The sequence below is a fragment of the Periophthalmus magnuspinnatus genome, chromosome 15 (assembly GCF_009829125.3).
Source record: "Periophthalmus magnuspinnatus isolate fPerMag1 chromosome 15, fPerMag1.2.pri, whole genome shotgun sequence".
Lineage (NCBI taxonomy): Eukaryota > Metazoa > Chordata > Actinopteri > Gobiiformes > Gobiidae > Periophthalmus > Periophthalmus magnuspinnatus.
The window spans coordinates 20,223,549-20,241,460 of NC_047140.1; the positions used below are offsets into that span (position 1 = coordinate 20,223,549).

General features: G+C 39.4%; 1 protein-coding gene across 1 annotated transcript in view; it reads left to right on the forward strand.

Moving 5' to 3' along the window:
• Positions 1–17,912, forward strand: part of plpp4 (phospholipid phosphatase 4) — a 124,736-nt gene that overhangs the window by 72,229 nt on the left and 34,595 nt on the right. Inside the window, exons 2-3 of the mRNA XM_033979826.2 lie at positions 3,307–3,415; positions 10,562–10,652. Coding sequence (XP_033835717.1) covers positions 3,307–3,415; positions 10,562–10,652 — 200 coding nt within the window. The remainder of the gene's footprint in view (positions 1–3,306; positions 3,416–10,561; positions 10,653–17,912) is intronic.

Consider the following 17,912-nt stretch of genomic DNA (forward strand, 5'->3'; position numbering starts at 1 on the left):
ACCCAGTGTTATAACATTCCCCTAGAACTTCAAAAGCTCATTCCTACCTTTGCCTGTTTCATACTGTAGTTGTGTCCTTCAGCAAGGAACTTTAACTGTCATAGATGAGTTCAATGTGAGAGAGTGATTGGTGGTGGACAAAGACTGGCTGATATGCTTTTGCCAGTCTACCCCAGGGCCGTGGCTTTGGCTGGGTTTCAGATGACAACATAACATTCTACGGGCCAATAAAATGAATATTGTTATAATGCAGATTTTTAGCAAAAGACGACTGGACAAATTGTTGTAGGAGTGAACATGTTTCACTGCTCATCCAAGCCGCTTCTTCAGTTCTGGTCAGATTACTGGTGGACACTGCCTTATATTTATCTGAAGGGAGGGGCTAACTACACTGAAACTGCAAACATCTATTGTCTTCAGTTTCAGCCTTAACGACCCTATTCAACCTGTAACGGCCACCCAATGTTCTCTTTGTTCTTGTTTGTTTTGGGTCTGAGGACAGAGTTGTAGATTGGTGAGAGATTTACAACCCCATTCCTGTTTAAAGAAGGATTGTCCGACCAGAACTGAAGAAGTAGTCTGGATGAGCAACAAAACGTCTTCACACCTACAATGATTTGTCCAGTTGACAGATTTAAATTTCATCTTTTCCTATGGATCAGACCTGGACGACTGAGGGATTACACAGATTTGCACATTTTAGTTGTAATACAGTGAGTTTTTGAGTCTAGTCCCTAATTAAAATAATCAGTTTCAGCATTTGTACATTTATCTATTGAATATTCCATGGCAAAGTACCATGTAATCAATAGGAAAAACTGTCTCTTGCCCTGTCTGGGAGTATGACATTATCACATTATCTTGAATCTAAAAACTACCTATAGCTTACCATCACAAAATATAGGCAGGGAGTGAATGACAAACGACATTGTAAAGCGACTTTGAGTGTCTGGAAAACCCCTAAGACTAACACTGTGTTATTATTTGACAGATTGACACAACATGATCATTTTTTTGGTCTCTTTTTTCTATTTTCCACCACTCTTTGTAACACTTGTATATTTTAAAGTCATTTTCTGCCTTTGATCTCTCCATGAACACACCAGTTGACAGATTAAGTTCAAATAAGCACGTCGCACAACTCAGTATTGTTCTAAATACACACTGACATCAGATCAACATGGTTTATTCAGAGCTAAAATCACATACACGTAACATTTGACAACACTCAACTGTGCCCTTTTTAAACAGTCAACCCATTTCCATTATGAACAACTGCACCTTAATTATCACCGCGCAGTATAGGTCTATAATGGATAGATTAAATGCAGATAAGGTTTGTATACAGGGAACATTTCTAACTGGAATAATGACTGCAGTCTGGAGCAGATCCTGAGGCCTAAAGCTACTTCACACTGGGCTAAGTGATAGGATTGAGTCTAAATTCACCTTTCTGCGAATCCAACTGGTATTTTTATATTAGCCTCTCTGTGTGCACTTTCATTTAATTTTGAACTCCCTGCAGAGACGGAGATATGACTATTTTTTTCCGCCTTATATCGCTCTGCTGTCTATGCTTTTTTTCTATTTATTTTTACGCATAAATGTTCTAATTATTCATTTTTTCACTGCAGTGGGGGACATTGCTTATCCCTTATTCACCTTCAATACCACATTTACTAGTTGATACTTTAATCAACCCCCCAATGTGCAATCATTTTGAACTTATAGCAAGGATTTTTTTTTAACTAGCCTAATTGTTCCCTTTTGACTTCCTTTTTTCTGTTTTTAAGTATTGTGGTGCCCAGAGATCCCCCTCCTCGCCCCTTAAGGTCTGCTGATGAGCTATTGAATTGTTTGAACTCGATGACAAGGGGAAAAAAAAAAAGACACTGTTGATCCGAAAGTGAACAAGGTCGCACTGACAGATTACTGGGTGGCCAGGGAGAAACACAGGAAGCTAGTGCATGCTAATTTGTTCTCATCAATGTGACAAGCTACAGGGCAGTTTAGTCAAGGGGATTTTAAGTAAAGGTGTTCTATTAAATATTTTAAAAGCAGTCCCCCAAGGCCTTATTAAACATTGAAAACTAGGCTAAATACGCATTGTGGTATAGCAGGAGCGCATACAAATGACCATGAGTCTTAGTGGAGTATTATATAATGGACAGTTATTTGCATGGGACCATTTATATTGACGAAAATGAATTTTTTTGAGGGGATTGGGGGGGATAAAAGCTTATGTAGTATAACACTGCTTTATAAATTTAAATGAAATTGCAAGAAATTATACCATGCAGTCATTGATTGGATTTTATGGGTGACTGAAAATTGTGAACATTCCTTTGACAATAAACAACTAAAACTAAATATTATATCTATGGAATGGGCAAATTTGTCAAAAAGTCCTTCAAAATAGGAAGAGGTAAGATGACATATGTCATCTTACCTCTTCTGAGACAGAATATTATTTTAATTGCTATGGCAACGGTTCTAATTTTTCATCACTTTGAAACCCATGGATGGAAAAACACAGTCATTACCGAGCACTAACTATGGTGACATTAAGCGGGACACTAAATTGTTGCTATTTAGTGCTGGAATTGATATTATTAACAACAACACTTGCTGGTATAAGTAGTTTGGGAATATGACCTTTCACTAATGTAGAAAAAAAAAAAAGAAGCAACAACTTGAAATTACAGCTAGGTTCTATCAGATCAAATGCATTGCAGGGTGTAGATTTTGGCCATCTGTGATGAAAGATTTCTGAGGAAAATCTTGAGTTGAAAATCAGAGGACATTTGTTTTCAAAGGGACCATGCCGGCCACTCCCGGTTCACTTTCATTTTCGAACTTTTATAAATGCGGAAACGCCGCTAGCATGTAGCTCTAGCCTCAGCTAACTGGTACAATTATTGAGACGGTACCACACAGAGCCTGGAGCCTGATATTCAGTCCAATAAATGTTAGTCGTAACCCTGACTGATCGTGTGCACCATCACACTGTGTGCTGTCCTACGATTTAACTTCGTCACGTCGTGTAATGTGACATCAAATAGATGAAAAAAATCATGCACTGGACACCAGACTTAACGCAGTTTAAGTCTACACTGAAATATATTCAGTACAAGCGGATATCTTGGTATTTTATTTCATTTTGCTCTCTTATCTGTATGCATGGTGTTATTTGCACTTGTATTCCCTATAATACTGTCAATTTGAATACTCTTCAAATTGAATTGTCATCTATCTCTGATTCATAATGCTAACTTTGCCTTGTGCATATGCTGTGTTTTTTTGCAGGTTCACTGAGTTCCTGGAGCCTTTTGAGAGAGTGATCCAACCAGAAGAGCTGTGGTTGTACCGGAACCCTCTGGTGGAGTCAGACCACATCCCCAAAAGAGTCATGTTTGTGAGTACTCCACTGTCTGCGGTCACAGCCTATTCAATACTGCCACTTTTACACATTTAATGACCCATTAGCTCGTAAACAGGGCTGTTGTGGTCGACATAAACCACGTCAGTGTAATTGTGGTGATCTGCATAGAGCCATAATCAATAGTGTTGGAAGAGCTGACAGATGCAATAAACAGCTATGGAAGAAAAATGAGACCATGTGGGAAATGATCAGTATATCATCTTTTATTGTTGTCTTTAGGAGTTTATGATAAACTGAGGTCGTTTTCACACTGCCACTAGTTACATGTAAAAGGGCATGTGCTCCAAAGTGCGCTAGGGCCAGTGTGAACGCTACAGTCTCTCTTCTGGACTGCTCTGAGGCCGCTTGAAACAGGTGGTCTCTGCGCGGCTCCCCCTGCACTCTGGAGCAGGGAAAGTGTGGTGTGAAATCAGGCCTACCTATGCAATTGTGCTTGGAATTGAGTAAAAAAACACTTGAATCTTGTACATATGTATGAATATCAGTATGAGCGACACGTCTCCTCCTTCCCCATCTGCGCAGGTGAGCCTGGGCTGGTGTGTCATCGTGCAAAAAGTGTTTTCTCTTCTGGTACCAGCGCGTATAGCCCCCAAGGAGTATTTATGACAGGTCAAGGAAAAGATTGCGTATAGCGCCAGGGAAACGAACACATAGGTGCGTATTCATGGGGCTCTGTCAGCTTGAAGTCATGGAGATTATGGCCTTTCGCGTGGTTCATGGTGGGGTGAATGATGCGCAGTGCATGTGAAGAAGACCAACAGTGAAGTAAACAACTAAATCTAGTGCGCTCTGGGGTCGCTCCACAGAGGGCAACATGTGAAAACGACCTAAAGCACAATGGAAAATAAATAATAACTAAATAAATATATTGTTGGCTTGAAAAACTTTTGCACATAATGGAAATCAGTTCAACATCTATACTGAAAATATGTTATATAATACATTGGCAATATAATGTGTTTGCAAAAGTTGGATAGTTTAAAGCCTCACCTCAAGTTTAAAATTACGGGCCACCACCAGAAAGTTATATGTGCGATATTGTTAATTTACATAAAAATAATAAACATTCATAGAAGGCCAGAGTACTGCTGAGCAACTCATGCATTGATCCTGATTTTGGTTTTAGAGATAAAAGATGCCCTTATCCACAGTGTAGATGCCTCCTGGTGGGCACATGTAGGAGGTGCAGGGTGACACTGAATATTTATGGGGTAAAATGTTGTATCTCTATGCGCACAATAACAAAACAACGCTAATACCCTGAAGGCACACTCTTGGGCGTCTCTGGACTGTCTCATAGAACAATAAGCTGCGGAGTTTATGACCGAGAAAAGACCATTACTATAGATGAGGTGATATTGAGGCTCCATAAACTGGTGAAATATTTACATAGCCAAAATGTTAAACAATTATGTAAATGTTGTGTCGTTTCTGTAATTCAGAAGCGAGGCTAGTGTTAGATGGGCTGGCATTTGGCGATAGTAACCTCAGAAATGGAAGAATTCAGCAAAAATTCTATTCGATCACAATTTGACATTGCTTATCTAAAAATGACCTTGTGCATTTTCAGTTTTAATGCATTAAAAGTTGCTCAAATGCATTGTTCATTCATGGATGGTAGTGTGCGCCTACTGCCCCTCCAACTGCACCAGCACTCGCTCATTTATGCACAACATTCATTATGGTGGAGTCATGTGAGTACTCCACTGTCTGCCGTCACAGCCTATTCAATACTGCCACTTTGACACATTTAATCACCCATTAGCTCGTAAAACAGGGCTGTTGCAGTTCACATAAACCACGTCTTCAGTGTAATTGTGGTGATCCGTATATAGCCATAATCAATAGTATTGGAAGAGCTGACAAATGCAATAGTGAATGACCGGTGATAGTTGGAGACAGAAGACGAAGATATTGGCATCCATGGGAGGGGCCCACAGTCTTTGGGACCCAGAATTGGATTTTTACTTTATATGAGGGGGGCCCATGTGAGGCTTCTTGCCCCGAGCCCCCAAATTTCTGTCGAGGGGCCTGTTGACCTCCACGTTTCTATCCCAGTCTATCCCAGGACAGCTGTGGATCCAGGCGCATACCAAAACCAACTACAGGAAGTGAATGAACAATGCATCTGAGCAACTGTTAATGCATTATAAACGAGAAAGCGTACTTAACATGCATAACAAATAAATAATATAAAATTGTATGAATTCTTCCACCTCTGAGATATTGCAAAAAGCCTGATTGGGTGGACTGCATTGCCCCAAGACACAACTACAGAGCTAGGAATGAACCACTGACCTTCAGGTATATTCACTTTCACTGTTATAATAAATGGAGACCAAACAACTTCTTTATATTAACTAGCTTGTAGTGCACACACATTGTGCACATAGGGTTTTCCCATTACGGAAAAGCCTGCAGTAATGTTTGCAGTGTCTTGACCTAGAATACATTGAGTTTGCTGCAGTAACCAACCCCCTGCTCCTAAGTGGATGTCCTTAGGCACTCGATGATGGATGAGTTCATTTTTGAAAGTCAGTTTGAGCCTTTATACCTCCCCTCTCCATCTCATTCTTTAGTGCCTATAAATGACATGCAGTGGAGCTCAGCCAACTTATAACTCAAAATTTGACACATTTTGGCAAATTATTTAAAAGATTTCTTACATTCAAAGTAATATTGTTTTGACCCGTCTCGTCCCGGGTGCCTTGAGCTGTTGTATTTAATCAGCTTATCAAGTAAATGTAACACTATTTCTTGTCTGTGGTTGTAAATTTGAGTTCTGTGGAGGCTGACATATTGTGAGTGACGGAGTGGTGGGTAGAGCCTGTCTATCTCCGCTCCTCCTCACATATCAATCATGACAATATGTGTCCAAACAGCAACAAAGTAGGTGGTCTCGCTGCCAATCAACGTGACGGCTATACTTTCCCATATAACCGGGGAAACATAGCGGATTTGTCAGTGGAAGGAGTGTGGGAATCGATCGGAGACCAAGGATGCAAAGTATAATATATATTTTTTGCAATATTAGTCAAAGCAACACCTTTATCAGAAGAAACATATGAAATGTATCACTTTACCTTTAAAAAATGAAAAACAGAACTGGTTCATTTTAAACTGCAAAGGTCCAAATCACATCGTAATTATTCACGATGATGAGTTTATAAGCAGTTTTCACACCTTTCAGAGTCCAGAGAGGAGTTTTTCCGTTGCGGTAATGCCAAAAACAACTAGCATGCTAACCACACGCTTTCTGATTCTCTGATAAGAATACGCTTTATAATTTGATTAGACTTGTCGTGATAATTACTATATCGACTTAACGATATTTTTAGGGGTCAGTATTTATCGTGGGTACTTTTTCTTTTTACTACTGAGGAAATGTTTGTTACTTTTCTGTACTATGATGAGATTCGAGCTGTCGAAGTTTGAATTATGAACTTTTATGACTCATTATAGACACAATAACTACTTAAGTGTTGCATTCTGTCATTTATTCATTGCAGTTCATATTTTTTAACAATAGTGTACATTTACAATACTTTTTTTAATCGTTTATCGTCTATATTTACTTCAACAATATATCACACTTCAAAATGTGTTATCGTGACAGGCTTAAATTAGATCCTAGCAGTGCACAGAAGACTTATTTTGACCTCAAGAGCTGCTTATAAAATATATATGTTATGGGGCGAGACAAATTATACATCGAAAAATTTGATACATGGCCTTAACCTGAAGTACGACCTTGCATTTTGAACTACATTGGAGAAAATTGAATACTTTTGGACCCATTAATTCAAGAATCTACACATCTTGGCCTATGCGGAGGATCTGTTAAACGAACCGGAGAGAACGCGCCTCCCTCGGGGTATAACTCAGCCAACAGTCCCTTATGGCTTTGACAGTACTCCCTTGAAGACCTATGGGATTATCCAGCCATTGAAAATACTCTATGTAATATTATAATTGGAGGTATATATTTGGAGATACAGTGTGAGTCAAGTTGACCTTTAGTAAGCCTTGTTAGTCCCTGTATGCACACATCCTAGAGGTCACATGTACAAATGGAAGTAATGTAGAAGCCTGTGTTTGTTTAGTTAATGAACACTTCTATAAATGTCAAGTTAGATTAGCCAAATCACAAAAAGAAGGTTAAAGGCTAGAAATAAAACATACGGTACATAAGTCATACTGCAAATAACTGTGATTGCACACACAGCTGCATATCAAAATACTACAGATGGAAACATTTTGGTGGAAATATTACTACTACTATACTACTTTTTAGCCAGTACTACAAGATTTGCAATTACTTCTTCATCTCTTGCCACACATTTAAATCAAGGTTGTATATTTTTGTCCTAAAATTACTTAAAGGACCCATATTACGCTATTTTCTGATCTATATTATAATGTTGTTTCCTCATCAAAAACATACCTCAAGTAGTTTTGTTTCATTCGCACATGGTAAAGTTCTTCTTTCACACAGAAAACACTGTGTTCCACCTTGTGATGTCATGTGGCAATACAGGAAGTGCTCCACTGTGTTTTTAAACTCCATACACCTTCATTAGAATCATTTCGATAATTTCAGCCCTGGAATTGCCAACCTCTTTTGAAATAAAGGTTAAAAGGCAGCTGTTAACTTGAAAACTCTATGCACTAAAAGATATTTCGTGTTTTGAGTCCAGTTTAGACATATACACTTGGTTTGGGACTGTTTTAGTCCTGGTTTAGTCCAGGTTTAGTCTGAGTGTATTCATAGTTTTGATATGACGTGTGTGCAAGTCTGAACTCAAAGCTGTAAATGTTTGTCGGCACTATACGTATTTCCAAACAGAATAGCAAGATATTGAGGTTAAAGATTTTTCTATTTCGTGTGTTTAATGAAATCCTATTTACCCAAAATGTTTCCTCCATACCTTATAGACAAACAGTCAGGAGTCTTCTTTTCCAAACACGAATCAATTTGTTATTCAGACTGAAGATGAGTTTCAGGATAGAGAGAAGAGGTTATCGACAAGTCAAATGGCCTTTAAATGTCTCACCGCAGCAGCCGCACTGAGAGATAAAAAAAAAAACTGCAGCTATAGACACATTAGAATCTGTGGAGGACAAGATAAAACCACATTTGTTTCGTAAGAGCTCTCCTTGAGTATGTTCATTAACCAACCATTCTACTCAAATCAAATATATCAAATACTCGGATCAGTGGACAAACAATCCAACAAATTAGAAGTTAGTTTGCGTTTTCCCCAGAAACCTAAAAAGAAAGACACGTGAACACTAAAAATTCATGCATGCGACATGTAATAATGTGTTCCTGAGAGCTAAAAAATATTAACATATACAATTGTTTAATTATTATTTCAATCTCTGCTTACGGCCACAATATTAAAAATGAACAAATTGATGCAACGATTTATTTAAAAAACCCGACCAGTCAAACTCTTTTGATTTAAGAATATAAATCACACTTGCTGTCATCACACATTTATTTAAGTTGAGATATTGTAACTGACAATTGCCACAGGGCTTACACTCAGACCAAGATGCTATTTTTCACGGTCATATTCACTCACTCTGAACAATTTAGCTGTAGCCAAAAGTAATGTTTTTAAAAATACTTATTGGAACACAACGCTAAATCCCCATGTAATTTTAATAACAGATGGGGTTTATGAAGTCAGTTGATGGCTATATATTCTTTTGTAGTTTTACTCATGAATGCAAAACAACTCAAATTTCACTGGATATTACAAAAAACACATACTGAACATTTATACAGTATTTTGTGTTATTATTATATCACATTGCAGTGGTTAAATGGTAAAGAGTTCGCCCACAAAACACATAGGTTGAAGGTTCAATCCCTGCCCTGTCCAGCACATACTGTTCTTGTATCTTTGGGCCGGCCCTGGGGAAGCTGTGGTGCTAGAGGCAGCAACGCCATTGTGTATGTGGAGAACGAATGAATAATGCAATATGATGCTTTTTGGAGTATCTTGAAAGGTGTTATTCTCATACTTCTTATTCTCACTCATTGGTGGTATAGCTAAGATATAACTTATATTTAAATTGTACATATATAATTCTGTATATTTTGACCTTATTTGACACATTATTATTATTATTATTATTATTATTATTATTATTACCTTTATTTTTATTTATGTATTTATTTATATATTTTTCCATGTATATACTCTTTACCACATGTGTCAAACTCAAGGCCCGGGGGCCAAATGCAACCCGCCAGGTCATTTTATATGGCCCGCAACAAAGTAAATTAAAATGTCTGTTTATCAGGAGATACACAGTTACAGTTAGGTCATTTTTTCTTATACCATTTTCCTGATGTGGCCCCCGATGAAATTGAGTTTGACACCCCTGCTCTATACTATACTATATTTGTTATTTGAATTATTGTTATATTCTTGTTTGTGAGCTGTGTTTAATTGCCTTTTCGATCAATGTAGTTTATCTCCTTCTTTCACAACACAAACACACAATTAAATTCATTCAGTTTTGGTAATTCAATCTTTGCACGAGTACACAACAACACTACAATATTCCAGGTATCCAACTACCAACCTATCAGTAAGTGGGTAAGTGCCCCAACCAACTCTGCCCTTCACCATTTTCATAACAAATGAAAACACTGACAGTTTAATTATATTTTACAAATTACTGGTTTGAACGTGACTACTTCAAAGATGATACTGACGTGCATATTGAGTTTATAATTGGTACAAAACCTCAATGATAAATGCGTCCCATGGGAAATCCTTTAGCAGTAATGAAATTGAAACCTCCCCTTTGTTTTAATACCTGAACTGCAGAGGCGTTAAATCTGATAAACTGTAATTAATACAATCCTGGGTTTGAATAATTTGAGAAGAGAAAGCTGAAACTATAATTAAGGAAAGTCACATAGTCTAGAGTATCTATAATGAAAAGCCTATTTGGTCTCATCATGTGGCTTGTTCAATTGTACTTGAGATAATTGAGGGGTTTATGTCATTCCCGAGCGATTCCATATGAGTGTAAAAATGCAGTTTGTCTAATGTGTTTGTAATAACGTCTTATTTTTGTGTCTTGGTTTTGTTCCAGGCCATTTCCTTTCTCACTCCGTTGGCCGTGATTTTCGTGGTGAAGATAATTCAGAGGACAGACAGGACGGAGATCAAAGAAGCATGTTTAGGTACAGACCAACACTTTTCATTTCTCACTGTTTATTTATTTACATGGTTGAATGAGTTGAATTAAGTGTGTCAATGTAATGGGGGTTAAAAGGCCCGAACTTACAAAGTTATTGGTGCTGATGGATGGGGGTCCGCTACCTGCTGGTCTCTATGGAAATGTTACTGGTATGCCTGGAAGAGCTCACATTACAGCATTAAACATATCTATCTCTTTATTCTATTATAAGGCTACTGTTGCTCAAAAATACATTCTTACTGTAAGCAAGTTTGTCTTTTGTCTCCATGAAGATACATAGTTTTAATGCCATACTGTACACAGCAATAATGTGTCCTACCACAACTAAGCAGATGACACTCAGATCTATGTCTCACTGCAGCAGGTGCATCCAACAGATCCAACATCTCAAAAAACTATGCACAAATCAAAGGTATACTGTCAAAACCAGACTTGGAGAGACTTATCCATGCATTTGTCTCCAGTAGGTTAGACTACTGTAACGTCCTGCTTACTGGCCTCTACAGTACATCCCGAACACTGCTGCTCGAGTCCTGACAAGAACTAGGAAGTACGAGCACATAAGTCCTGTGCTCAGGTCTCTGCATTGGCTCCTGTGGCTCAGAGAATAGACTTTAAAGCAGCTCTGCTTGTGAACAAGTCTCTCCATGGACCAGCACCAAAGTCTTCGATATGTTAGTGTCATATGAACCATCTCACACTCTGAGGACTTCAGGGACCGGCCTCTTTCTGGTGCCCAGAGTCAGGACTAAATATGAGGAATCTGCGGTTAAGTTTCACTAGCTAAAACCTGGAACAGTCTTCCTGAAGATGTGAGACAGGTCTCTACTTTGACAATTTACAGTTTAAATCCAGGCTCAAAACAGTTCTGTTTAGCTGTGCATATGACTGAAAGGTTTTTATTCTGCACTATTCTATTTTAATTTTCATTCTGTGTTAATTATTTGTGATTATTTCTGTTTTGATTTGTTGATGTATCATTCTGTACAGCACTTTACAAATTGTGCTATACAAATAAACTTGCCTTGCCTGTAGAACTTTCTAGGCAAAGAAATAAAATCTCCATGGAGACCAGCAGGTAGGCTGCCATTGGCCATCGGGGAAATCTGTTATGAATGAGATAAAATAGACTATTGCATTAATGTCAGTGACTTCAGAGCAGTCAGCGCTTCATGGCTCTGTGCTCAACTTTGGTCCCTGTGACTGCAGTGTGAGGCCTTTCTTGCATTTTTAATGCAATTTACAATCCAAGAAAGGGAATAAAAATAAAAATAGATTTTCTTCCAAACTAATCAATTTAAACTTCAAATTTGATTAATTGATTTAATGTATTTTTTGCCCAGCCCCAGTATGATCATATAAAAATACACTCTCACATTCTCACATTTAATAATGAAAAAGTAATTTTTCTGTTCTTTCATATAACCTCTAAGCTCTCTGCAGTTGGAGGATCGGCTCAGACCATAGAGCAGAAATTGCTTTTGGCTGCAGATTTGAAGTTCAGTTTTTCCCATCCTCACCTGCCTTTTTCAGAGAGAAAGTGCTTGAAAAGAACAGGGCTAAATCAGATAGCCACTCCATACTGCAGGTCTTTGAGGTCTCTGTTAAATCAATACTCTGTGTCAATGGGCGACACCAAGTGGTTAGCACCCTGCCTCCTTCTCCTCCTCCTCCCCTGCTCCTCCTCCTCCCCTGCTTCTCCTCACTGAGGTTTCATTATCATCTCTGCAGTTTGTGTGTTATCCACTGATCATATGAGATTTAATTCAGTGCAGTGGTTTACTCAAACTATTAGCAAGGCAAAAAACAGTCCTCTTGACTTTGAATGTATTGATTCTTATCAAAAACACATACAATGGAAAAATACAGTGCGATGTTGCCACTGCCAAAAGCAATGCCAAGTGTTTACTAACACTGTCTAGGTTATTTATGGCCTGATCTCGTCAGATTTTAGAAGCTAAGCAGGACTGAGCCTGGTTAGTTCTTGGACGGGAGATCACTGGGAATATCAGGACCACAGTGTGGCCCACTTCCATCAGTCTGCCCTAGGGCAGCTGTGGCAACAATAGTAGCTTACCCCCGCTGAGTGTGAAATGAATGGACAATGCTCTGTAAAGGGCTTTAGGTATCTTGAAAGGTGCTATATAAATCCAATGGTAATTTAATTAATGAATATAACTTTTCTGGTGTTGGGTCAGCTACCTGCTTACAGCCATGGAGATGTTCCACAATATGGCATTAAACTAATCTACCTCTATGAAGGCAAGCAGGTGACGCAATTATGGTTGGATCTATTGAGAAGCCACCCTGCTCACAATAAGAATGCATGTTCTTCAGGTTGTAATCAAATAACCACAAGATAGTGCAGTTTAATGCCATACTGTGGAATATTCCAGGCATACATAAATAATATATAACATGGAAACAAACAGGTGGTGCACTCTCCTCCAGGAAAGTTACACATTGCACCTTTCACTTCTTCCAGAACAATGACAAAACATGTAAAAAATAATCAATAAGAAAATAATTCACATAATTAAGATTTTAAATTCAAGTCATTTGAACTAGTCTAGATGTTGCTGTTTTGCAGTTTACGTACTTAATCCTCCAGATCAAAGCACATACATCTGGAAAAATCGAATATCCCAGTGGGTACAATAAACTCCTCCTTTATCTTGAGCCTCAGTGCAACCATATGGCAGTTACCTACTCGCCGTAGTTAGCACCTTGTTGGCGATAACACATGATCAGCTTTGTAGCTATAAGTGAAGTACTAATGATGATGCTTCTTGTTTGAAACCCAATTTAAGTATACAGCCATTTTCAGACGGTTTCTTTCTTGGTTAAAAGTCCTGCAGAGCCATTGCAGCATCAGAAAACATTAGGAAAGTTGAACACAAACCCAATTAAAGAGACACATAGAGAGATGAAGCAGTGTGCATTGAGATTACAGGAGAAGAGAGGCCATTATGCAGCACTGAGTGGCTTTTCTGCGGGACTTTATTAGTGCCTGACAAACATCACTCACAGAAGAAGAGAGGAAAGGGCTGCCATTAGTCTAACAAGATTTCTATTTGCTTTGGTTAGTGTTATTATCAAATACATTGCACTATGAATGAACTACCTATAGAGCTTGGGTTAGAATGTCAAAAACAACCCAATATCACCATGGAAACCCGCCATGTTTGAGGCGGCAGTGCAAAAATAAAATATAGAAAAGTAGCCCCACTGAAGGAGCTGGAGAAAGTGTCTGGGATAAGGGAAGTCTAAAAGTCCCTACTTAGACTGCAGGTCTGCAACCTGGCCCCGGATAAGCAGAAGAAAATGGAGGGAGGGATGGAGAAAAGTAGCCGTGGAACAATCTAATACCTGCTGTATCACTGGATCTTCAAACAACATGTGCTATGCTATTCATTTGTAACACTGATTAGCGATTAGCATTGCTGCACTAAAAATCAATGGACTTGACATTACTCCAAAGATGCACTGTGTAACGGGTGGGTGGGGGGTGTCCTTGTTGGTCTCCATGGAGATATCATTACCTGGAATGATCCACAGTATGGCATTAATCTTATCTTATCCTCAATTACTTCAGTTACGAATGCCTCTGAGGTATAATGTTTCTGTCTGAAGAGGTGGTAAAGCTAATCACAACGACAGTGTCATTAATTTTGCATGTCGACCCAGTGACCCTTGTTTTTGTTATTGAGCAGGTGATGAAGTTGTCGTTTTGAATAATAATAATACGTGGGTGACAGTAGCTCAGTTAGTATATTGTTTCACCTCTGATCTGAAGGTTGAAGATCCAAATCCCACTCTCAACATTAACATCATCGGTTGAGCGGTTAGTCTTGTGTCCTTAACCCACCTTACCCCCAGTATCTGCGTACACTGGTGTATGAATATGTGTGTGAATGGGTGAGTGGTTCCTTGATGTAAAGTGCTTCGAGTGTCTTGAAGGTGGAAAAGAGCTAGAAATGAGGAGATGTTGGGATTTCCAAGACTCAAATTGACAATAACTGGTCCACTGTGAACATATAAAGTCATAATTTGAAATGAAATCACATAAGCACAGTTTTGTGATCAGAACTTGTAATAGCCCAAACTTTTGCAGTCCTATTATCTCTCAAAGCACCAAGTGTTTTGAACTTTAGATGAGATTTTCCACCAACTGCACTTCGAGCTGTGCCATCAGTGATCGTTTGATTTTGTTTACAAAGCATGAAAACGATCAGTCAAAAAAGGAGATAGCTGCAGCTTCGTTGTCTTGTGTATGTAGGTTGATAAAAGCAGAAGAAATACTCACTGTTAGGAGTTATCGGTCTTTGACTTGAGTTGTGACACTGCTCCGCCCCAGCACTGCGTCACTATAGAGAACATTGTATTGTGTAAATATTGGTGCACTGAGTTAAATAAAAACTACAATGGACTAAGTATGAACATTTTGTATTTAAAGCCATCCTATTTTTGCTCATTATAGATATGTTTATTGTAATCAAAAACATAGAACTACTTGAATCCTTACTTTGAGTGAGCTTGAATCTCCACAAAATGAGCTCTTATTTGGTCTAGAGGAGGACTCCTTATGCTTGTTTCCATTAAAATGTTGTTTTCTATAATATTTCACACTATGGCATGAAATGTATCCATCTTCATTGAGAATGTTCCAAAGTGTGGTTTGAACTTTCTATGTCCATTAAATCATGCAGTTGACTTCTCACCTCCATAAAGTTACATATTTCACTTGTGTTTAATCACTTACAGATTTTTTACCGCTGAGAAATACCTTGAAAAACATGTATTTACGTAAATGGCCTTGTTTCTACATAGATCCAACCTGTAAGTTGGCTTGTGGTGCTCCCTGCATAGAAATAAATTTGTTTAATGCCGTACTGTGGAACAATCCTTGACAAGATGGTGGTGGATCCTCCATCAGAAAAGTAACTTCGTACACCTGTATTTAATTATAAAGTCAGATAAGGTATTTCTATTCTTTATCAACTATTAAATAAGCAATCACAAGTTTGTAGGCAAAATGAGACATGCTGTGTGCATTTAGACACTGTTTGTGAATATGTCTGTCCAGAACTGTACAAGAGTCTTTTCATCAGTGGAGACAATATTTAGACAGGGGAGTCCGTTTGAATCAGCCAATCAAGAGCCTCCCGGCACTTCCACAGGAGCTGAGTGTGAGGGCTACAGCTCACACTGCTCTGATTAGACATTAGACCCTTTAGAACTGTGTGACATTGTGCTTCAGAGCAATTACTAATCAAGCTCTGAGTAAGAGCAGGGGATAGAGAGACACAGAGAGAGAGAAAGACAAAGACAGAGAGAGTGCGGGAGTGAGAGAGAGACAGACAGAGAGAGAAAGAGTGTGGGAGGGGGAGACAGAGAGAGACAAAGACAGAGAGAGGGAGAGACAAAGGCAGAGAGAGTGTGGGAGGGAGACAGAGAGAGAGACAAAGACAGGGAGAGAGGGAGCGAGAGAGGGAGACAAAGACAGAGAGAGTGTGGGAGGGAGACAGAGAGAGAGACAAAGACAGGGAGAGAGGGAGCGAGAGAGAGAGAAAGACAGAGATAGTGTGGGAGGGAGAGAGAGAGAAAGATAGAGAGAGTGCGGGAGTGAGAGAGAGACAGAGAGAGAGAGAGTGTGGGAGGGGGAGACAGAGAGAGACAAAGACAGAGAGAGGGAGAGACAAAGCAGAGAGAATGTGGGAGGGAGACAGAGAGAGACAAAGACAGGGAGAGAGGGAGAGAGAGACAGAGAGAGGGAGACAAAGACAGAGGGAGTGTGGGAGGGAGAGAGAGAGAGGAAAGAGACAAAGACAGAGTGTGGGAAGGAGAGAGAGAGAGAGACAGAGAGAGTGTGGGAGGGAAAGAAAGAGAAGAAAGACAGTAGGAGAGAGGAGAGAGACAAAGACAGTGTTTGCGAGGGATGGAGAGACAAAGACAGGGAGAATGTGTGAGGGAGAGAGAGAAAAACAGGAGAAACAGAAAGAGAAAAGGGATAATGAGAGACAGTGAGAGAGAGACAAGAACAGAGAGAGTGTGGGAGGGAGAGAGAGAAAAGAAAGAGAGAAAAGGGAGAGACAGAAAGAAAAAAGGGATAATGAGAGAGAGAAAGGGAGAGAAAGACAGAGAGACAGAGAAAGTGAAGCGGGAAGAAGAGCGAGAGAGAAGAAAGATAAAAACAGAAAAGGGACAATGAGAGAGAGAGGGAAGAAGAGAGCACAAAAGAGAGAAACAGAAAAGGGACAATGAGAGAGAGAGGGAAGAAGAGAGCACAAAAGAGAAAGCAAGAGAGGCAAGAGAGAGAAGACAGACTAAACAGGAGAAACAGAAAAGGGAAAATGAGAGAGAGAGACACAGAGGGAGCGCAAAAGAGAGAAAGGTAAAGACAAAGAGCGTAATGGAGAGAGGGAAGAAAGAGAGAAACAGGAGAGACAGAAAGAGAAAAGGTAATGAGAGAGAGACAGGGAAGTAGAGAGAGAGTCAAAGAGAGAGACACAAAGACAAAGAGAGTGAGGGTGGGAGAGAGAAGAGAGAGAGAGAAACAGGAGAGACAGAAATAGAAAATGGGTAATGAGAGAGAAAGGCAAGAAGAGAGAGCGCAAAAGAGAGATATAGAGATAAAGAGAGTGAGGGTGGGAGAGATAAGAAAGAGATAGAGAAACAGGATAAACATAAACAGAAAAGGGATAATGAGAGAGAGAGAGAGAGAGAGGGGAAAGGAGAGAGAGCGAAAGACAGAAAGACAAAGGCAAAGAGGGTGAGGGTGGGAGAGAGAAGAAAGATAGAGAGAAACAGGAGAGACAGAAATAGAAAATGGATAATGAGAGACAGAGAGAGAGGGGAAGGAAAAAAGACAGAACAAGAAACATGAGAAAGAGAGAAAGGGGAACAGTGAGACAGAGAAACCAAGAGAGAGAGAGATAAACAGAGAGATAGGGGGTGAGTGAGAGATGGAGGGAGAGTGGGTGGGTGGGACCGCTGTGGTGATGAGGCTCAGGGCTGAAGCGGAGGAGTCATTTGGATAAAGAAGTGCAGTAGGTTTAAACCGAGCAGGTGCACCGCTGTTGGTCCCTGTAATTGGCCGTAATGTAAGAAACTCATCTTTGTAACAGTGGGTATAATGTCAGACTGCACCCAAGACTGCCTAATCAGAATATATAGAACAATTAAAGTGGACCAACTTAGACAAAAGCTCAGAAATGACTGGGCATCTCTGAGTTCTTTTTGG